The sequence below is a fragment of the Salvelinus namaycush genome, chromosome 2, assembly GCF_016432855.1.
Source record: "Salvelinus namaycush isolate Seneca chromosome 2, SaNama_1.0, whole genome shotgun sequence".
In the NCBI taxonomy this organism is placed as follows: Eukaryota; Metazoa; Chordata; class Actinopteri; order Salmoniformes; family Salmonidae; genus Salvelinus; species Salvelinus namaycush.
The window spans coordinates 17,811,551-17,834,462 of NC_052308.1; the positions used below are offsets into that span (position 1 = coordinate 17,811,551).

Consider the following 22,912-nt stretch of genomic DNA (forward strand, 5'->3'; position numbering starts at 1 on the left):
AAGATGGAGCCGACAGAGAGGGTCGCCTCGCTTCTAGTCCTTAGGAAACTATGCGGTATTTTGTTTATTTCTGTATTATTTCTTACAGAAAATTTTAAGTGTTATTACATACAGCCGGGAAGAACTTTTGGATATCAGAGCGACGTCAACTTACCAACCTTACGACCAGGAATACGACTTTCTCGAAGCGGATCCTTTGTTCGCATCACCACCCAGGGCATATGATCTGATCCCAGATGCCGACCCAAAACAATGTCGCCTCCAGAAGAGGTGGACGGAGCAGCCTCATGGTCAGACTTCGGAGTTGTGCACACCACCCACCACTTCCGAGTATATTACTCGCCAATGTCCAGTCTCTAGATAACAAGGTAGACGAAATTAGGGCAAGGGTTGCTTTCCAGTGAGACATCAGGGATTGTAACATACTCTGTTTCACGGAAACATGGCTCTCTCGGGATATGTTGTCGGAGTCGGTACAGCCATCAGGATTCTTTATGCATAGCACCAACAGAGATAAACATCTCTCTGGGAAGAAGAATGGCGAGGGTGTAGTTTTCATGATTAATGACTCATGGTGTAATCATAATAACATACAGGAACTCAAGTCCTTTTGTTCACCTGACCTAGAATTCCTCACAAACAAATGCCGACCATATTATCTCCCAAGAGAATTCTCCCCTCAAGCCGATACCAGGACGGCCCTCAAGGAACTTCACTGGACTCTATGCAAACTGGAAGCCATATATCCTGAGGCTGCATTTATTCTAGCTGGGGATTATAACAAAGCAAATTTGAGAACAAGGCTACTGTCACGGTCGTCATAAGGAGGAGACCAAGGCGCAGCGTGGTAAGCGAACATAACTCTTTAATAAAAGAGAGAACACTGAACAGAACTAAACAAAAACAACAAAACGAACCGTGAAGCAATATGGCTAGTGCAGAACAGGCAACTAAACATAGAATAACAACCCACAAAATACCCAAGGAATATGGCTACCTAAATATGGTCCCCAATCAGAGACAACGATAAACAGTTGCCTCTGAGAACCAATCTAGGCAACCATAGACATATAAACACCTAGACTAGATAAACCCCTAGACATACAAAAACCCATAGACAATACAAAAACTAAACAAACCACCCTTGTCACACCCTGACCTAACCAAATAATAAAGAAAACAAAGATAACTAAGGTCAGGGCGTGACAGCTACCTAAACTCCATCAGCATATTGATTGTTGTACTCGTGCGGGCAATACACTGGATCACGGCTACTCTGGCAAATCTGACCACGACTCCATTTAGCTCCTCCCGTCCTATAGGCAGAAACTCAAACAGGATGTACCCGTGATGAGAACAATTCAACGCTGGTCTGGCCAATCGGAATCCACGCTTCAAGATTGTTCTGTTCATGCAGACTGGGAAATGTTCCCAGGAAGCCTCGGAGAATAATATTGATTTATACGCGGATTCGGTGAGTGAGTTTATAAGGAACTGCATTGGAGATCTTGTACCCACTGTGACTATTAAAACCTACCCTAACCAGAAACTGTGGATAGATAGCGGCATTTGCGGAAAACTGAAAGAGCGAACCACAGCATTTAACCATGGAAAGATGACTGGGAAAATGGCCGAATACAAACAGTGTAGTTATTCTCCCCGCAAGGCAATCTAACAAGCGAAATATCGGTATAGGGACAAAGTGAATTCAATGGCTCAGACACGAGACGTATGTGACAGGGTCTACACGCAATCCCGGACTACAAAAAGAAAACCAGCTAAGTCACGGACACCGACGTCTTTCTTCCAGACAAACTAAACACCTTCTTTGCCCGCTTTGAGGACAATACAGTGCCACTGACGTGGCCCGCTACCAAGAACTGTGGGCCCTCCCTCTTCTTCTCCATGGCCGACGTGAGTAAGACGTTTAAAAGTGTTCACCCTCACAAGACTGCCGGCCCAGATGACATCCCTAGCCGCGTACTCAGAGCATGCGCAGACCAGCTGGCTGGTATGTTTTTCGGACATATTCAATCTCTCCCTATCCCAGTCTGCTGTCCCCACATGCTTCAAGATGGCCACCATTGTTCCTGTACCCAAGAAGGCAAAGGTAACTGAACTAAATGACTATCGCCCCATAGCACTCACTTCTGTCATCATGAAGTGCTTTGAGAGACTAGTCAAGGATCATATCACCTCCACCTTACCTGCCACCCTAGTCCAACTTCAATTTGCATACCGCCCCAATAGGTCCACAGACAATGCAATCTCCATCACACTGCACAGTGCCCTATCCCATCTGGACAAGAGGAATACCTATGTAAGAATGCTGTTCATTGACTACAGCTCAGCATTCAACACCATAGTACCCTCCAAGCTCATTATTAAACTTGAGGCACTGGGTCTCAACGCCGCCCTGTGCAATTGGGTCCTGGACTTCCTGACGGGCAGCCCCCAGGTGGTGAAGGTAGGAAACAACATCTCCACTTCGCTGATTGTTAGATTACTTGTTAGATATTACTGCACTGTCGGAACTAGAAGCACAAGCATTTGAACATATGGTTCTCAGAATGTTATGCACTAGCTGGATAGTTTGTCCGTTTGGAGGCTCACAGTACTGAATTGCTTTATTTCTTTAAGTGAATTGATTCTAATAGTTTAATAGCTTTATAATCTTATTCCACTTGTAGTTCCTGCAGTGATAATATATTTTTAAATGACTGATTACATCCACTGACTATTTTGTTGTCATTTTACTTCTTGGATATTCCAATTGCAGAAGGATTTGGATGATCATGCCCCAAAATTGGGCTGAAATAACTGTTTGTGGATGGCATTTGTATTCAGAGGAGGAGTCAGACCTCATGTTCTCAACAGTCTCTCCTTTTCTATCAATTCATATGATTCCATTGCAACTGAATTCAATGGGTTGTCAGCAGTTATTATGGCTTATGATTTCCAAGTTAACATGATACAAAAAAGTGGTAAACCCAACACAAATCCCCAACCTGAAGAATTAAACATATTGTGGTACTATCTTGACTACGGCTGCAGTTAGTTTATCAGACTCTCCACATGGTATGATTGCACAGCAGATACAGATGGTTTCACAACATCGGTGTGTAACAACTTCAATAATTCTTGTTAAGAACTTCTCTTTCTGCTATTGTTTAGAGTAGCCTAGGCTCTGTTGTTCGGGCGAATACTATCCCTCCTCCAAAAACCTAATGTTCCTTTGGTGTGGACCACCTCCTGGATCCCCTGGTACTGCTGCTCATTCCGTTCACCAGCTTCGGAAGTCTACGTCACCGGCTTTCTAGGCATCACTGAATTGGATTCATAACCACCAACCCCAGACTGTCTTGTCTCATTACGCACACCTGGTTCCCATTTCCACTGATTAGTATGTATATATATGTGCCCTCTGTTCCCCATTGTCCTGGTTGATTATTGTCCCATGTCCGTTCATCTTGTGCTCTGCTGTATCGGCTTTCATGCTACGTGTTTTTGTGCAGCTGTTATTACGGGTCTCGTCCCGTGTATTATTTAGAGGTTTTGTTTGGGTTACATCCCTACGTTATATACACGTGTTTGTTTTGGGCTTCGTCCCCGTCGTTTTCATGACGTACTTTATTTTGGGTGGAGAAATAAAATCCCCTATTACGTATTCCTGCGCCTGTCTCCTATCATTATACAGCGTGACAGGCTCAGCCTGGACTCCAGGTGTTAGGTTTTACAGCTAAGCCTAATGTTTATTAACAAGTGTCATAATACTGAGTATAACAACTTGGGATGTTGGTTGATACTTTGACATATAAGTACAATCCTTTTTGCCAGTATTCTTGTGTAGGTTGATAGTCCAGTATTTCTCCCTCTTTGGTACGTTACTCATTGTAGAGGCATGTAGAAGACATCATATCTCTCCGATTACTCTCCGATTAACTTTAGAACTAGCACTGCCACCTGTTGCTTCTGGAAATAGGGGATAATGAACTGCACTCACTGCTGGTGCTCCACTGCAGTATAGGTATGTCCTCTTTGTGTTTTCTGTGTTATTGCAATCTATAGATTTGTATAAGAAAAGTATCAGGATGTGATGTGTAACTGTCACATGTATTTATTGTTCCCCTAGGAGTGCCCCTCCTACTTCCAAGTACTTCTCTGTGCAATGCAGTCCCAGAGTGCAGTACAGGATTACCCCACCCCCACCGAAGAGTGGGACCCTCCCCACCAGTCTCAATGGTAATACAGTGCTTCTTATCACCATGGACACTGCCAGCGAAGTGGGAAATGATAGCAAGGTAAATAAAGTAGGCCACTCCTACAGCCATGATAGCTATACTCTTAGAAAAAAGGTGCTATCTAGAACCTAAAAGGGTTATTTGGCTGTCCCCAAAGGGGAACCCTTTGAATAACCATTTTTGGTTCCATGTAGAACCTTATTGGGTATAGAACCCTTTCCCCAGAGAGTTCTACATGGAACCCAAAAGAGTTCTACCTTGAATCAAAAAGGGTTCTCCTAAGGGGACCCTGGAACCCTTTTTTCTAAGAGTGTATGTAACAGTATAACTTTAGTACGTCCCCTCGCCCCGAGGACGCGCGAACCAGGGACCCTCTGCACACATCAACAACAGTCACCCTCGAAGCGTCGTTACCCATCGCTCCACAAAAGCCGCGGCCCTTGCAGAGCAAGGGGAAACACTACTTCTAGGTTTCAGAGCAAGTGACTTAACTGATTGAAACGCTATTAGCGCATACCCGCTAACTAGCTAGCCATTTCACATCCGTTACACTCACCCCCCTTTCAACCTCCTCCTTTTCCGCAGCAACCAGTGATCCGGGCCAACAGCATCAATGTAACAATATAACTTTAAACCGTCCCCTCGCCCTCGGGCGCGAACCAGGGACCCTCTGCACACATCAACAACAGTCACCCTCGAAGCGTCGTTACCCATCGCTCCACAAAAGCCGCGGCCCTTGCAGAGCAAGGGGAAACACTACTTCTAGGTTTCAGAGCAAGTGACGTAACTGATTGAAACGCTATTAGCACGTACCCGCTAACTAGCTAGCCATTTCACATCCGTTACATGTACACTGAGATTCAGTATGTTGCATCTTATTCATGGAATCCTGAGTTGAATATTTCCACTTGGGACTGAACACGCTACAGTGAACTATGTTAATAAGAAACACAGATCAAGTATTTGCTGCTCCTACACCTCTTAAGAGTGGTGTGCAAACAACACTGAAATAATGCAAATGTGGCACTCTCAACCTGATACCAGAGAGATGTGGTTAATCACAGTGCCAGTTCTATTGATAAGGAATTGAAGGAGACTTTTTGTCAGTTCCAGAATGGGCCAGTTGTTTAGATTCTCCTCTGAAATAATGTACTGTACATATCTGGACATGAATATATCATCGAAGACCCCATCAAAACACAACCACTGCTTAGTCACCAGTGTTCTAGATGTTTAACTTTGTAAATGTTGTCCTTTGTTGTGCAGCTATCGGTCATGTATTATGGAGAGAAGACGGAGGTGTTAGGGAAAGCTGTCGTTCACCTCACCGCTGTTGGTATGTTGTGTTATGCTTAGGACAGGAGAGCACACCCATATAAACTATCACCCGCCCCCACCTTCAAAGCATACCTTTGTGAATGTCATTTGTACATTTATATATTTCACTTGAGACCCCAAAGCAGCTCATGAGCTTCAGTGACACCCAGGGCCTCTCTGTCTTGTAGAGATTTCTCTGGACGTAGATGCTGATCGAGATGGCCAGGTGGAGAGGAACAACCCCAACAAGGTGGGTTATGTCTGCTGGGTCCGTCCAGGCAGGTCTCTTTCAGCTCAGAGGTCACTATCTTTGTTTCCTAACACAGCAGGGTACATAAGGAGATGTTCTAACATGAATAGGCATGTCAGAAGACTAGTGTTCATGCTGTATTCCAAAACACAAAGGAAGATTGCCAAGGCACTTCTAGGAAATTATCTGTCAACTAACACAGGGCACAGCCTTCCACTGATATTAATAGGTATATCAAAATACTGTTCATACTATATTCCTGGAAGTGGGAAATTCTTTTGAACGTTGTGTTTTTCCACTCAGCTGTAAGTCTAATCTTACTTCATGAAAACACATTGGTAAAAGCTAAATTGGCAGGGCAGTGTTAGTTCTTGTCTCTGAATAACGAGTGTCCATCTCTCTACAGGGATCCTGGATGTGGGGGCCTAATGGCCACGGTGCCATCCTACTGGTCAACTGTGACTCAGAACGCACCTATGGGAAGAGGCGGGACAGTGAGTATGCTGAGGTCACGAGAGTCTCAGGTAAATAGCAACAGCCAAGTCATCCTGGCCCACTGAGCTGACAGGCTGACAGTGCTGCAGACATTGCAATAAATCAACATTTAAAGGCTGCAGGTCTGTCTTTTGTGTGTAGTCAGCAGAGAGGAGCAGTAGGGATGTGTGTATTTGTGTTAGATAAACACAAAATGCCTGAGCTAGGGGTGTGTCTGGTGTGGTTTGATGGTTCCTTCACGACCACCATCCTCCTAGGATAAATAGTTGTATTACACACTGTCCTACCTATGTTGTCATTGAGATGAGGTCACATTGATTATGACATTGATGGGTTGACACTTGATGTACAATAATGTCAGTATTTGTGAAATGTCAGATCTGAAAGACATGTCCCCAATGGTGCTGCGGACCAGTGGCCCTGCCAAGCTCCCAGAGGGCTACAAGCTGACCATGCACATCTCCCAGGGGGATGCAGAGAGTGTCAGGGTCTTCAGGACCAGGTCCACAGCAGGCATGCACCAAACACTGAGTGAGTCAAGAACATTTTGTCCAGTCAGATCTTTTATGTGTTCTTGTGGCTGTCCATGCATGTATAATGTGTATACAATAGGATTTTAATGCTGCATATGCATATAAATGGAGATACATTTGATCATCATTATAAAAATGATTTACTGCTGCAGAAAACCCGTTCTACAAGAGCTTTGTGAAGGACTACCCGCTGGTGCTGGGCAGTGAGGATTTGTCCAAGGAGGTCCCGTACCTCGGGGGAAACGCTGAGATGAATTTCTACGTTGAGGGCCTGAGATTCCCTGACAAAGACTTTGAGGGCCTCATCAGCATCAGCCTCAGCCTTCTGGAGCCCAGCTCTCAGGTACATTGCAACTATTTCACTGTTCGTAGTTTAAAACTTCGAAGGGTATACTGTACCTCTGTTGTGGAATCTATCGTTCATGTTTTTGTTCTGTTATTTTGCCAGGGCTTCCCTGAGACGCCCATCTTTACAGACAGGGTGGTCTTCCGTGTGGCTCCCTGGATCATGACACCCAACACACTCAACCCTGTGGAGGTCTTCGTCTGCAGGTGAGAGATGATGATGATGATGAGGATGATGATGACAGCATTGATGTTGATGGAAATAATGATGGTGCTAGCTGTAAACGTACTTAGACAAGTGTTTCTGTGCATTTGGTAACCCAGCACATCTGATAACTACCAGTTCCTAAAGGGAATGAGGAGGCTGGTGGAAAACAATGGGTACAAGCTGAAGGTTTGCCATGAGTACATGAACAGAGGAGACCGCTGGATGCAGGTAAGCAGTGGGATTCAGCTCCTAGCCTATCATGCAGGTTTTTTTTAAAATTCCAACCTTTTTTTAAACACAATTTATTTCACATCCTTTTACATCAATGTAAATCATTGTCAGTCTTGTCTCTCGGTTTTAAATAAAATAAATCAGAACATAGACCGGTGTCTTTTTCTCTAACTGCATGAAAAATATAGAAATATAATAGACATGTAAAGAAGGTTTCTCTCTCAGGATGAGATAGAGTTTGGCTACATTGACTCTCCTCACCAACGTTTCCCTGTTGTGCTGGACTCCCCCCGAGACGGAGAACTACAGGATTTCCCCTATGATGTGCTACTGGTAAGAAAAGGCATTCACAACACCTGCAGTTAAAATGTTCTTATTTCCATACTGTGAGGGATGTGGTGGAACTCTTTCTGAACCGCTCTCTGCCTGGTGCCCTCAGGGCCCAGACTTTGGCTATGTGACAAGGACAGCATATGATGAGGAAGTGAGCAGCTTGGACTCGTTTGGTAACCTGGAAGTTAGCCCTCCAGTTATTGTAAATGGAAAAATCTACCCTCTGGGCAGGATCATAATTGGAGTGGCTTTCCCCACGTGAGTGTAACTTAGCCAGGGGTTAGTTGCTTCAACGGAAGAGAGTGGTTTTTAGATACCAATATTTGCCTTTATTCCAAAGTGTATTGATTTATTAAATAAAATTGATGCTTCTTCCTTCTATAAATCTCTTGCTAATGATTCATGAATATTTGGAACAAAGAGATGGCTGTGAGCAGTGGTGATAAGGCTGTTTAACTTTTCAGGGCAACCAAGGGCCGCAACATGACCAAAGTAGTGCAAGACTTCCTTTGGGCACAGAAAGTCCAGGAGCCCATTGCACTGTTCTCTGATTGGCTGCATGTTGGGCATGTGGATGAATTCATGACTTTTGTCCCAGCTCCTGACAAAAAGGTAAAATAAAATCAAAGTATAGTTGCCCCCTCTATTAGAACATGTGAGTAAAAACACTATGCTCTTTAATATAGAGTAGAAATGACGAAGAGCAAAGAATTGTTAATGCGTCCATTTGCAAATAAAGTATTTAGACATGACGCAGGCTGTGGCTGCCATGTGGTTTATGTGATAATGTGAAGCTGTCAGGAAGTCAATTGAAGCGTACAGACAATTTTGTCTTTGTCCTCCGTTTCTGTGTAGGGATTCCGACTGCTGCTCGCCAGCCCCGACGCAGGCTACAAACTTTTCAGGGGCTTACAGAATGACAGGCATGGACAAGCCAAAATGTTTGACGGTAGGCTTTCAGTTAGGGGTTTAATTTCAGTGTGTCTCAGTGTGTATCACCTTAGTTACAACTGTATCAGCGGAGGCTCCTCAGAAGAGGAAGGGGAGGACCATCCTCAGTGATTTTCATAAAAATAAAAATAATGAAACATTAAAGTTATCCTTGTTAGATAAAACTATACAATATATATTTACATCACCAAATAATTGATTAAAACACTGTTTTGCAATGAAGGTCTACAGTAGCCTCAACAGCATTCTGTAGGGTAGCACCATGGTTTAGCCGGTGGACAGCTGGTTTCCGTCCTCCTCTGGGTACATTGACATCAATACAAAACCCAGGAGGCTCATTGTTCTCACCCCCTTCCATTGACTTACACAGTAATTATGACAACTTACTCCAACCTATCAGGGCTCTTGCAGCATGAATTGACATGTTGTCCACCCAATCAAAGGATCAGAGAATCAGTCTAGTACTGAAAGCATAAGCTACAGCTAGCTAGCACTGCAGTACATAACTTCTTGACGCACGGATCCCGGTACCGGGATCATTTATCAACAACAACCACTAAACTGCAGAGCGCCAAATTCAAAAATAATACTGAAAATATTTATAATCATGAAATCACAAGTGAAATATACCAAAACACAGCTTAGCTTGTTTTTAATCCACCTATCGTGTCAGATTTAGAAAATATGCTTTACAGCGAAAGCAATCCAAGCATTTGTGAGTTTATCAATCACTAGACAAAACCGTAAGAACAGCTAGCCCCAAGTTAGCATGGTCACGAAAGTCAGAAAAGCAATAAAATTAATTGCTTACCTTTGATAATCTTCGGATGTTTGCACTCACGAGACTCCCAGTTACACAATAAATGTTATTTTTGTTCGATAAATATTCTTTTTATAACCAAAAACCGCCATTTGGTTTGCGTGTTATGTTCAGAAAACCACAGCCTCGTTCCGTTCCTGAAAGGCAGACGAAAATTCCAAAAAGTATCCGTAATGTTCGTAGAAACATGTCAAGCATTTTTTATAATCAATCCTCAGGTTGTTTTTAACATACATAATCGATAATATTTCAACCTGACGGTAACCTATTCAATAAAAGAGGGAAAGAAAATGTCGAGCTACCCCTCTCGCGCGCAAGAACTAATCAAAGGACACCTGACTCGTTTTGAAAAATCTCGCTAATTTTTCAAAATAAAAGCCTGAAACTATGTCTAAAGCCTGGTCACAGCCTGAGGAAGCCATTGGAAAAGGAATCTGGTTGATACCCCTTTAAATGGAAGAGAGGCAGGCAACGGAACAGGGATTAAAAAAAATGCACTTCCGGGTTGGATTTCCTCAGGTTTTCGCCTGCAAAATCAGTTCTGTTATACTCACAGACAATATTTTGACAGTTTTGGAAACTATGGAGTGTTTTCTATCCTAATCTGTAAACTATATGCATATTCTACGATCTGGGCCTGAGAAATAGTCCGTTTACCTTGGGAACGTTATTAAAAATAAAAAATAAAATTCTGCCCCCTAGCTGAAAGAAGATAAAATGTGGTGAGTAGTTGACTCGGTTATGATATGAAGGTTTGGCTTGGAAAGTTTTTTTTTGCCTGGTCACAGACAGCTGATGTGTTGTGCACGGAAGTCCACAGGCAAAGGGAAAATGTGAAAGGAGGAGAGCGAGAAGTAACTATAGTAATTAAAGGGATCATGCTGTTTGTATGTGGCTGCTCTGGAAAGTGAACTGTGCCTATAGAAAGTGAACTATGCTTATAGACATAGATTAGGAATCACTGGCCACTTTAAGGAAATTAAACACTGGCCACTTTAATAATGTCTCCTTATCTTGCATTACTCATCTCATATGTGTAAACTGTACTCTATACTATTCTACGGTATCTTAGTCACTTTAGTTGTTTGTAAACATTGCATCACCCATCTCATATGAATATACTGTACTCTATACTATGCCACTGTAGGGGCGGCAGGTAGCCTAGTGGTTAGAGCGTTGGATTAGTAACTGAAAGGTTGCAAGATTGAATCCCCGAGCTGATAAGGTAAAAATATGTCGTTCTGCCCCTGAACAAGGCAGTTAACCCACTGTTCCTAGGTCATCATTGAAAATAAGAATTTGTTCTTAACTGACTTGCCTAGCTAAATAAAGGTAAAATAAAGAGATAAAAAATCTTAGTCCATTGCCGCTCTGACATACACTACCGTTCAAAAGTTTGGGGTCACTTAGAAATGTCCTTGTTTTTGAAAGAAAAGCAAATTTTTTGTCCATTAAAATAACATCAAATTGATCAGAAATACAGTATAGACATTGTTCATGTTGTAGCTGGAAACGGCAGATTTTTTATGGAATATCTACATAGGCGTACAGAGGCATATTATCAGCAACCATCACTCCAATGGCACGGTGTGTTAGCTAATCCAAGTTCATCATTTTAAAAGGCTAATTGTTCATTAGAAAACCATTTTGCAATTAAACAATAAAACTGGCCTTCTTTAGACTAATTGAGTATCTGGAGCATCAGCATTTGTGGGTTCGATTACAGGCTCCAGATACTCTACTAGTCTAAAGAAGGCCAGTTGTATTGCTTCTTCAATCAGAACAACAGTTTTCAGCTGTGCTAACATAATTGCAAAATTAATTGCAAAACATAATTGCTTTTCTTTCAAAAACAAGGACATTTCTAAGTGTCCCCACACTTTCTAACAGAGGTGTATATATTGTCTTAATCCATTCTTTACTTAGATATATCTGTATTTTGGGTATATGTCATGAAACTGTTAGATATTACTGCACTATCAGAGCTAGAAGCACAAACATTTCACTGCACCCGCAATAACATCTGCTAAACACATGTATGTGACCAATACAATTTTTATTTTACTAGGCAAGTCAGTTAAGAACAAATTCTTACTTACAATGACAGCCTACCCCAGCCAAACCCAGGCAATGCTGGGCCAATTGTGCACCACCCTATGGGACTCCCAATCACAGTCAGATGTGATGCAGCCTGGACTTGAACCAGGGACTGCAGTGATACCTCTTGCGCTGAGCTGCAGTGCCTTAGACCGCAGCGCCACTCGGGAACCCATAATTTGATTTGATTTGTATGTGATCAGGGGTGTATTCATTCTGTTGAAAAGCTTTACTGAAACGGAATGAAACGGGGATAAACATACGTGAATTTGTCTAATAGAAACTCTCGTTTGCAACTGGTGGACTAATGATTACACCCTAGATCAGCTAGATACAGGCAGTATTGAATGTGCCAATGTCTGTCACCTTGATTACTCACAAAATTCTCTTTACCTGTGCACCTACGTTCATAGGCAAAGTTGTAACAACCTCGTTGGGTATAGGGAACGTTTGAGTATCAAGTAGCCTTAACCTATCAATGTTACATTGAGCTGGGTGAATGGAATGCATAATACTGTATGTGTTACTAATTAACACTCACTTCCTTCTCGATCCTAACAGGTCTTGGTGCAGAAGAAGAGATTACGGTAGATGAGATTTTGAGTGATGACAAACTCAGAGCAGAAAACGACTATGTCCAGGTGAGGGAAACTAAACGCCAGATGAACTAGTTACTCAGAGAGGCTAACAGAGCATTGCAGTGCTTGGTGAAATAACCATGTAGATGTTGTGACTGCTGCCGTCCCACAGAGCTGTATAGACTGGAACAGGGATGTCCTTAAGAGGGAGCTGGGTTTAGATGACGATGATATCATTGATCTGCCCATCCTTTTCCATGTGATGGAGGAGAACAGGGCAGTGGCCTATTACCCAGACATGGTGAGCATACGCAAGTTCTACACTAGAACACCTCCAAACCAAAAGTACTTCTTATTTTATTTGTTATACATTTTACATTACATAATGGCAAAGCTCAAAAATGCTGCCAAATCATTTTAGACATTTTGTGATGATTTTCTACATGTGATTAGGAAGTATGCTCAAATCATCTACTACCCAAGTAGCACAAGAAACAAATCCTAATTGAGGCATATGTCTCTACCTCCAGGTGAACATGATTGTGTTGGGGAAGAACCTGGGCATCCCTAAACCGTTTGGGCCCAAGGTGAATGGCTGCTGTGCCCTGGAGGCAGAGATGACCTCCCTCATGGAGGGCCTGGGACTCAGCTGCACATACATTGATGACTTTGCCTCCTACCACAAACTGCTGGGAGAGGTTCACTGTGGCTCCAATGTCCGTAGGGAACCCTTCTCCTTCAAGTGGTGGAACCTGGAGATGTGAGGGATTTGGGGCAAGGAATGGTTGTAGTTAGAAAGAGGGAATAAGGCTTGATGTTAACAGCAGCAACAATTGCCAGCAGCAGTCATCTTCAAACAACAACAGTAGTCCTTGTACTGTATTACCCCTTTGTCTTTATTAAACATGTATTTGCCTTTTTTTTATAAAAGGATGAAAAGCTATATTTACAAACAAGACTTTCGAACTTAAACAAGGGCTTAAGCGGAATATCAACGAGAACAGAAATACAATCATCTGAATTAAGCACATTGCAGGTTGGATCTGTTGTTTGGATTGGCTCCGTGCTCAATCCAAGTGTCTTGCATTTACATGTACAAACACAGGTACAGATGAACAGGACCACAGAGAAATGTGCAAGTATAATCTGGAGCCACCAGAGGGTGTGATCCAACTATTCAAGCATTTCTAAAGACTTGTGAGAGTAATAATACATTTATTTGAAGCTTTGAGATGAACATAGTGTTTGATATATTTTGAGTTTCAGTGCCTGGAATACACACTGACTCCAAAGGCTCTCTTAAGCTGATGAAAGGTTACTTTCTCATCTTTCCAATCACATTTCAATTAATAGTATTTTGTTGAATCATAATCTTCAGAATGGTGTTTAATAATAAATATATGTCAAACTAACTGTATTTTGATGTAGTGTTACTTACGCAGAGATCCTTTAGATTCAACTGAAAGATTTCCAAAGGAGTGTAAAAGGTTTATGCATTAATGCCACAACTGACAATAAAGCACAACTAAATTCCATATTAGCTTTTGTTCATTACATTGAAATAAAAAGTAATGGAAACCATGCCTTCATATCAGGTCTTTTCATTATATAAATCTGAGATGAGGGAAAATGTCTCTAATCAGGAAATGTAAAACATTACACAAGATACCCAGGTTCCATTCATTGAGAGCAGATGTCTACAAATGAATACATATATCTGTTTAGTTTTACATTCAAACCAGTTGGTGATAGATTCCATTTGGCGATATCCCCCATGGGATAGATTCCTTATATGAAAGGGGATACCCTCCTACAAAGCAGCTTACTTAACACAATCATTAAAAAGGCAACTTCACGACTTGTCACAGTGTAATTCTTTTTAAAAACCAAGTCAGATTTTCAAAAGATCAGCAATTACTTGAAAATGTAGTGCCGGTTTCCACATCTACACTGATGTATCCCCATATTTCTCTATCGAAACTGATGTAAAGAAATAATGACTCTTTATCTGTCTGCTTTTCTAGAGAAGTTTGACTGGTTTGAAGAAACAATCTATTTCCAGCATGGTACTGTACAGTTGACATGGGTTTGCAAGCAGATTTACACCATGCACCATGTATACACATCCAAACACATACTCTAAATCAAACTAGAGGTTTTAAAAAATAAACTGAAGACAGTAGTCACTGGACAGTAGCTTGGCTTTGGAGGCTGTGTGCTTTGGTTAGCTCACCTTAGAGGAATGTCTGACTGTGTGGTACTATCTACAGTATGGGACAGTGATGAAGACTGATGAGTAATTTAGTTTGGACACCAGACCTTATCAGTAATTCAATACTTCATGTTTTTTTCCTCAGTTTATAGGGGCAATCTGCGATTGCTACATAGATTTTTTACATTTAAATTAATTATATATACCCATTTATTCTTGAAGAATATTACTTATAAATGCTTCATGCGCTTAGTTCAACTGTCGTATCCCATCAAAACCCAAAACATAAGCGTTTTTACTCATTTGTCAGTTAACAAGGTAACTGTAAACAAACACTATATAGCCTCAACATGGTTAAAACTATAATTTTGCTATCATGGATGGTCAGTCCTTGCATCCATAGCTGTGTCTAGGAATTTGAGAGTGGTTACTTTTATCCAGCCCCATCACTCAGCTGGTTATCGATACAGTGGCGGGGTAAAGACTTTGTTATTGTTTGAACTGCAGATTACCCCTTTAAATGGCCTGAAATACTTTGACTATAATTATGGAGTCAGTAAAATATTGTCCATTCATCAACATAACCTGTGAACTGCAATTGTACAGTTTGTCAGGGGAAATTAATAATGGAATCAAAACCAGCAGCAGCATGATGATAAAAGTACCTTCTATCAAAAACATGCAACATTTACTAAAAGTTTCTAGTCAACATTCACCATTACACTCTTAATTGACCATTAATAAAACACAAGGCTTAGTGTGACATCAAAGGATCCGGGACACCGAGAGTAACAAATGTACAGTATCATGGTGGGATGTGAGGTTGATGGAAGCAATAATGTCAGTTATTCCAACAATGACAACAGGACAACATCATCTTATCCTCCTCATGCATTCCTCTTTAGCCTAACAGAAAACTTCCCCTAATGCATGATCAACGGGTATCCTGCAACACGAATCTGTCTAATGCTTAAGATCCTCCCCTCCCTCCACCTTCGAAACAAAACAAAAACAATGCCATAGAGAGGACAAGGGAGAGTATACTATGAGTTACCACATGAGCAGATTCAGATTTCACAGAGCTCATGGAGCAGAAATATATGCAGGCTAAGCGAGCCAACAGACAACAGCCAGAAGCGATACTGTGTGAGTGGCACTCATTTTGGGAATGGGTGCGGGCCGATCCTCTCCTTCACCCCTCTAGGCATGCTAGGAGTCAGCCACAAAGAGTTGGGATGAGGGAAGGCTGTAAGTGCATGTCCATGGACCTGGCTGTTCAGACTGGACTAGCCTACACCAGGTCTGTCTGTCTGTCCCAGCGACTAGCTCTGGTCCTCCTCTGCATCTGTGGTGGAACACACGTGCGCTTGCTTCATCTCCTGCAGGGGGTGCCTCTTATGGGAATGCTGTGGGAGGCGGGACTGGGGTCAGACACTATCTTTACTACTACAGGTCGCACACAAACATCCAAATACAGACATGGGTAACACATGGTCAGTAAGCTACATCTACTGAGTTGAACAACTACAGGTACCTGCTAATGGACATCCATGTAGTGATCAATGGGGAGAGGCTAACAGTTCTGGACGCAGACACAGAAAGAAAATGACAAGGTTAACAAAGACCACAATTACTGAACAACAATGAAGAGGAAAAGTTTAGGGCATTTGTACATTTATAAGCAGTTTTATAAATGGTTATATATACCTGTATGTAAGCGGAATGAAATCTGTCTTCCAATGTACACAGCTAGTACAGTGAACGAGCAGAGATGTTACAGAGGATCTGATTATTAAATTAGTAAAACCGATCTCACCGATGATGACCGCTCTGTCTTGTCTCGGCTCTCCGCCTTTTTGAGCTCTTCCCCTTTGCCCCCCTCAGGCTGCTGGGACCGTGCAGGTGCTGTCAGGAAGGGGTAGACAATGAGCCATCATGACAAACAAACTCAACTTTTTGTACCTTATGGCAGTATTGAAAACATTAATGAAACAACTCACCTGGAGAGCTGCCCTGGCTGGTGGCACTAGTACTGCTCACACTATCCTCTACCCAGGAGAGGTACGCAAATGAGTCCCTCTTGTGTGGTGTTCCAGAAAAGGACAGGCTCTCCTGCAACAAACAAAAACACAACAGAAATTGTCAGGATCTTTAGCTTTTTGTTCATTTTGAGTGTGTCATTATTATATTGACATGACCTCTATGTGATGGTGTGCTGTATGCTAGTGATTGACGATCGAAAAAGAGGGGCACCTACCAGTCCTGTGTCGTACTCTTCGATGCCCTCGTTATCGTGTTCCTCCACCACGCTGGCGAAGCTGCTGGCGTTGGAGGAGGAGCGGGACATGTCCTGGGCCTCAGGGATAGACGGGGCCCTGCAACACATGGCCAAACTACACACCTGGGTTACTCTGACGACTCTAACATGCACGCACGCACGCACGTGCACGCACGTGTACGCACACACACACACACACACACACACACACACACACACACACACACACACTATACACACACTATACACATGTTCTTCAGCATGGGCTTGACAGCACTATTAAATACTGTCTATTCACCTGTTCTTTGTTGTGGGCATCTCTGGTGAGCTCTGATTAGATGAGTTTTCTGATTTGGGGTCCTGGGAGATGTGTCCACTGTCTGGAGTCCTCTGTGTGCTGGGGGACACTTCCCGACTGAGGTAGGAGGGGATAGAGAGGTATCAGGATGGGCTCATAGACATTACTGCTAATCAGTGGAGGCTCCTCAGAGGAGGAAGTGGAGGACCATCCTCTTCCGTGAATTTCATAAAAATAAAAATTGTAAAACACTGAAAAGTTATGCTTTTTAGATTAAACTATACTAAATATATTCACATCACCAAATAATTGATTAAAACACACTGTTTTGCAATGACGGTTTACAGTACTCTGTAAGGTAGCACTATGGTGTGGCCATACGACAGCTAGCTTCCGTCGTCCTCTTGGTACACTGACTTCAATAGAACACCTAGGAAGGAGGCCCCTTCCATAGACTTACACAGTAATTAGGACATCCTCCAACCTATCAGAGCTCTTGCAGCATGAACTGACATGTTGTCCACCCAATCAAAGAATCAGACAATGAATCTAGTACTGAAAGCATAAGCTACAGCTAGCTAGCACTGCAGTACATAAAATGTGGTGAGTAGTTCAAATCAAATCAAATCAAATTTGATTTGTCACATACACATGGTTAGCAGATGTTAATGTGAGTGTAGCGAAATGCTTGTGCTTCTAGTTCCGACAATGCAGTAATAATCAACGAGTAATCTAACCTATCAATTTCACAACAACTACCTTATACACACAAGTGTAAAGGAATGAAGAATATGTACATACAATTATATGAATGAGTGATGGTACAGAATGGCATAGGCAAGATGCAGTAGATGGTATCGAGTACAGTATGTACATATGAGATGAGTAATGTAGGGTATGTAAACATTATATGAAGTGGCATTGTTTAAAGTGGCTAGTGATACATTTTTCCCTACATTTTTCCATTGTTAAAGTGGCTGGAGTTGAGTTAGTATGTTAGCAGCAGCCACTCAATGTTAGTGGTGGCTGTTTAACAGTCTGATGGCCTTGAGATAGAAGCTGTTTTTCAGTCTCTCGGTCCCTGCTTTGATGCACCTGTAATGACCTCGCCTTCTGGATGATAGCGGGGTGAACAGGCAGTGGCTCGGGTGGTTGTTGTCCTTGATGATCTTTATGGCCTTCCTGTGACATCGGGTGGTGTAGGTGTCCTGGAGGGCAGGTAGTTTGCCCCCGGTGATGTGTTGTGCAGACCTCACTACCCTCTGGAGAGCCTTATGGTTGTGGGCGGAGCAGTTGCCGTACCAGGCGGTGATACAGCCCGACAGGATGCTCTCGATTGTGCATCTGTAAAAGTTTGTGAGTGCTTTTGGTGTCAAGCCGAATTTCTTCAGCCTTCTGAGGTTGAAGAGGCGCCTTCTTCACCACGCTGTCCGTGTGGGTGGACCAATTCAGTTCGTCCGTGATGTGTACGCCGAGGAACTTAAAACTTACAACCCTCTCCACTACTGTCCCATCGATGTGGATAGGGGGGTGCTCCCTCTGCTGTTTCCTGAAGTCCACGGTCATCTCCTTTGTTTTGTTGACGTTGAGTGTGAGGTTATTTTCCTGATACCACACTCCGAGGGCCCTCACCTCCTCCCTGTAGGCCGTCTCGTTGTTGTTGGTAATCAAGCCTACCACTGTAGTGTCGTCTGCAAACTTGATGATTGAGTTGGAGGCGTGCATGGCCACGCAGTCGTGGGTGAACAGGGAGTACAGGAGAAGGCTCAGAACGCACTCTTGTGGGGCCCCAGTGTCGAGGATCAGCGGAGTGGAGATGTTGTTATCTACCCTCACCACCTGGGGGCGGCCCGGCAGGAAGTCCAGTACACAGTTGCACAGGGCGGGGTCAAGACCCAGGGTCTCGAGCTTGATGACGAGTTTGAAGGGTATTATGGTGTTAAATGCTGAGCTGTAGTTGATGAACAGCATTCTCACATAGGTATTCCTCTTGTCCAGATGGGTTTGGGCAGTGTGCAGTGTGGTTGCGATTGCATCTTCTGTGGACCTATTGGGGCGGTAAGCAAATTGGAGTGGGTCTAGGGTGTCAGGTAGGGTGGAGGTGATATGGTCCTTGACTAGTCTCTCAAAGCACTTCATGATGACGGAAGTGAGTGCTACGGGGCGGTAGTCGTTTAGCTCAGTTACCTTAGCTTTCTTGGGAACAGGAACAATGGTGGCCCTCTTGAAGCATGTGGGGACAGCAGACTGGGTTAAGGATTGATTGAATATGTCCGTAAACACACCAGCCAGCTGGTCTGCGCATGCTCTGAGGACGCAGCTGGGGATGCCGTCTGGGCCTGCAGCCTTGCGAGGGTTAACACGTTTAAATGTTTTACTCACGTCGGCTGCAGTGAAGGAGAGTCCGCAGGTTTTGGTAGCGGGCCGTGTCAGTGGCACTGTATTGTTCTCAAAGCGGGCAAAGAAGTTGTTTAGTCTGTCTGGGAGAAAGACATCCTGGTCCGCGACGGGGCTGGTTTTCTTTTTGTAATCCGTGATTGACTGTAGACCCTGCCACATACCTCTTGTGTCTGAGCCGTTGAATTGCAACTCTGCTTTGTCTCTATACTGACGCTTAGCTTGTTTGATTGTCTTGCGGAGGGAATAGCTACGCTGTTTGTATTCGGTCATGTTTCCAGGCACCTTGCCCTGATTAAAAGCAGTGGTTCGCACTTTCAGTTTCGCGCGAATGCTGCCATCAATCCACGGTTTCTGGTTTGGGAATGTTTTAATAGTTGCTGTGGGTAGGACATCGCCGATGTTAATAAACTTGCTAATAAACTCGCTCACCGATTCAGCGTATTCGTCAATGTTGTTTTTTGACGCAATGCGGAACATATCCCAGTCCACGTGATGGAAGCAATCTTGAAGCGTGGAATCAGATTGGTCGGACCAGCGTTGAACAGACCTGAGCGCGGGAGCTTCCTGTTTTAGTCTCTGTCTATAGGCAGGGAGCAACAAAATGGAGTCGTGGTCAGCTTTTCCGAAAGGAGGGCAGGGGAGGGCCTTATATGCGTCGCGGAAGTTAGAATAACAATGATCCAGGGTTTTACCAGCCCTAGTAGCACAATCGATATGCTGATAGAATTTAGGGAGTATAGTTTTCAGATTAGCCTTGTTAAAATCCCCAGCTACAATGAATGCAGCCTCAGGATATGTTGTTTCCAGTTTACATAGAGTTGACTCAAAGAGAGAGAAAGAACAGTTAGTTGAACAGTTTTGAACAAATTAACTTCTTCAAAAATGAAGGAGAAGCAAGAGAGAGAGAGATACTTTTTTTCACTTTCACTTACTTAGCTAGCAAATGCAGGTGGCCAGTTTAGTTACTCAAACACCCGGCTCAAACAAAGGGATGCTATGCTAGCTAGCTGGCTATGACCAACACAACACTTGAACTCTTCCAAGTCAAGGTAAGCTTTTGGTTTTATTAATTTATTGACACCGGGGCCCACCGGTGTAACTGCTTACTGACTATACACTAACGTTACTGCATGATTGTAGCAGGTTTACTAATGCATTAGTTATATTAGCTATGTTGACTAGGACTTTACTTTAGCTAATATGGGGACAACGATGTAGGATGTGTGTAGTGGTTATGACATGGTTTGGCTTGGAAAGGTTTATCTGCCTGGTCACATACAGCTGATGTGTTGTTCATTGAAGTCCACACACGAAGGGAAAAGGTGAGACGAGGAGAGTGCATAGAGGCAAGAAGGAATACAACAAAGCTGCTATGAAAGTGAACTGTGTTTATGCGTGATCAGAGGTGTATTCATTCCGCCGATTCTGTTGAAAAACATTTCTTTTAAACGGGACTGACATGAACTGTTTATGTTGTCTAACCAATCAAAGGATCAGAGAATCAGTCTAGTACTGAAAGCATAAGCTTCAGCTAGCTAGCAGAGCAGGGCAAAAAATGTGGTGAGTAGTTGACTCGGTTATGATATCAAGGTTTGGCTTGGAAAGGTTTTTTTGCCCGGTCACAGACAGCTGATGTGTTGTGCACTGAAGTCCACAACCGAAGGGAAAATGTGAGATGAGGAAAGTGCGTAGCTGCGGGAAGTAATTATACATTGATCAAAAGGATCATGCTGTTTCTATGTGGCTGCTAGGAAAGTGAACTGTTTGTGTGTGATCAGGGGTGTATTCATTCTGTCGAACAACTTTACTTAAATGGGAGAACAACTTTACTTAAATGGGATAAACATACCTGAATTTGTCTAATAGAAACTCTTGTTTGCAACTGTTGGACTAATGATTACACCCTAGATAAGCTAGATGCAGACAAGAGTGTACAAGGCGGTATTGAATGTGTCACTGTCTGTCATCTCACTTTTTTTTTCGACCTGTGTTTTAAACTTTCATTCATAGGCTAGGTTGTAGCAACCTCATGATTGATATCGGGAAAATTAGAGTATCATGTAGTAGCCTAAACCTATTGATGTTACATTGAACTGGGTGAAGGGAATATGAATGACAGTCACCCAGCATGCTGTAATAGAAATAAGGCCGTGCTCATGAGAAAAAAAAATCGTCCCTCATCATAAACGACACTGACCGCCACTGCTGCTATAATGCACATCAGTTTATCGATTGGAAGAGTCAAACACCAACACGTCTCTCCAGTCACCTGGCATATCTTTGAATGCCTCATCTCTTTACCCCAAAGGTTGTGTGTTCGAATTGCGTCGGTGACAACTTTAGCGTCTTAGCTAATAACCAACTTTAGCTAAACACAACAATGCGTTTTGCAAGTACTTTAGCATGTTAGCTAGCCATACTTTAACATATCCCTAACCCTTAACCTATCCCTAACCCTTAACCTATCCCTAACCTTAACCTACCATTAACCTGCTAGCTAACATTAGCCACTAATGTTAACTCAACGGCGACACAGTTGACCGCCATTCAGAATGACTTGGTATTGGACCATACTTCTGGTATGTTTCATTTCTCATCTTCTATGCTTTCTCTCTGACACCCCATTTTCCTCTTTCTTCTCTAGGTAGCCCAAGAAGCCCTCCTCTCACCTCCTCTCCTGCACCTCCTGGATGTTCTCGATCCCGATGGCGCTGCTCCGTCTTGCACTGAAGGGCCCAGACTTCTTCCTGGTGGGGCTCTTCCCAGGAATGATCAGAGACTGGGGAGGAGTGGCTAGGTTAGTCAGCCACAATACTATATTCCTCTAGCATGACTTATAAAGTAAAAGACAGAGGCTACTGTAGGGCTATAATACACAACTTGGTCTGTTTTACATTCAGTGAAAACATGAACTCCATTCAAATAGGCATTTGTTGATTGGCATTTGTTGAATGTCATTGAGATTCTGCAGCACAATGACTCAAATGCCTTCCGTATTTGATACTTGCTATCTACAACACATGAGAAACGTTATGGGGGGACTAAAATGAAGTGACAGTGGCTTGTTGGTGAAATACTATTTGAGCTACTCCATCATGTTGTATGAGTGAAAGAGAGGAATTGATACACAAAGGTAATAAACCAGTAATTATTTTCACAGACCTTTCCACTTTTGTGACGGATACTCTTCATAAAATCTTATTACCTAAATTATAGGTTTCTTACAACCTAGTGGTTTTACCCCACACTTGAGATGTAGAAAATGATTGCTTTATAAATGGCTCTAAAAAATATTTGTTTCAGCAGAAAGCAACAGTAATTGAGT

At 42.9% G+C, this 22,912-nt stretch overlaps 2 protein-coding genes across 2 annotated transcripts in view; one reads left to right on the forward strand and one right to left on the reverse strand.

Moving 5' to 3' along the window:
• Positions 1 to 252: 252 nt before the first annotated feature.
• Positions 253 to 13,347, forward strand: LOC120020595 (protein-arginine deiminase type-2-like). Its single transcript, XM_038964302.1, has 16 exons — positions 253 to 290; positions 4,133 to 4,301; positions 5,508 to 5,577; positions 5,747 to 5,808; positions 6,215 to 6,332; positions 6,682 to 6,834; positions 6,989 to 7,179; positions 7,285 to 7,388; positions 7,506 to 7,617; positions 7,846 to 7,953; positions 8,060 to 8,211; positions 8,418 to 8,565; positions 8,809 to 8,902; positions 12,383 to 12,462; positions 12,572 to 12,700; positions 12,930 to 13,347. The coding sequence occupies exons 1-16, from the start codon at positions 253 to 255 to the stop codon at positions 13,161 to 13,163; spliced, it is 1,962 nt and encodes a 653-aa protein (XP_038820230.1). The 3' UTR covers positions 13,164 to 13,347.
• A 3,836-nt stretch (positions 13,348 to 17,183) lies between these two features.
• The window catches only part of LOC120024736 (rap1 GTPase-activating protein 1-like), a 33,328-nt gene continuing 27,599 nt past the window's right edge, over positions 17,184 to 22,912 (reverse strand). Inside the window, exons 17-18 of the mRNA XM_038969019.1 lie at positions 22,257 to 22,366; positions 17,184 to 17,304 (exon numbers count right to left, since the gene is read on the reverse strand). Of these exons, the coding sequence (XP_038824947.1) occupies positions 17,184 to 17,304; positions 22,257 to 22,366 (231 nt within the window). The remainder of the gene's footprint in view (positions 17,305 to 22,256; positions 22,367 to 22,912) is intronic.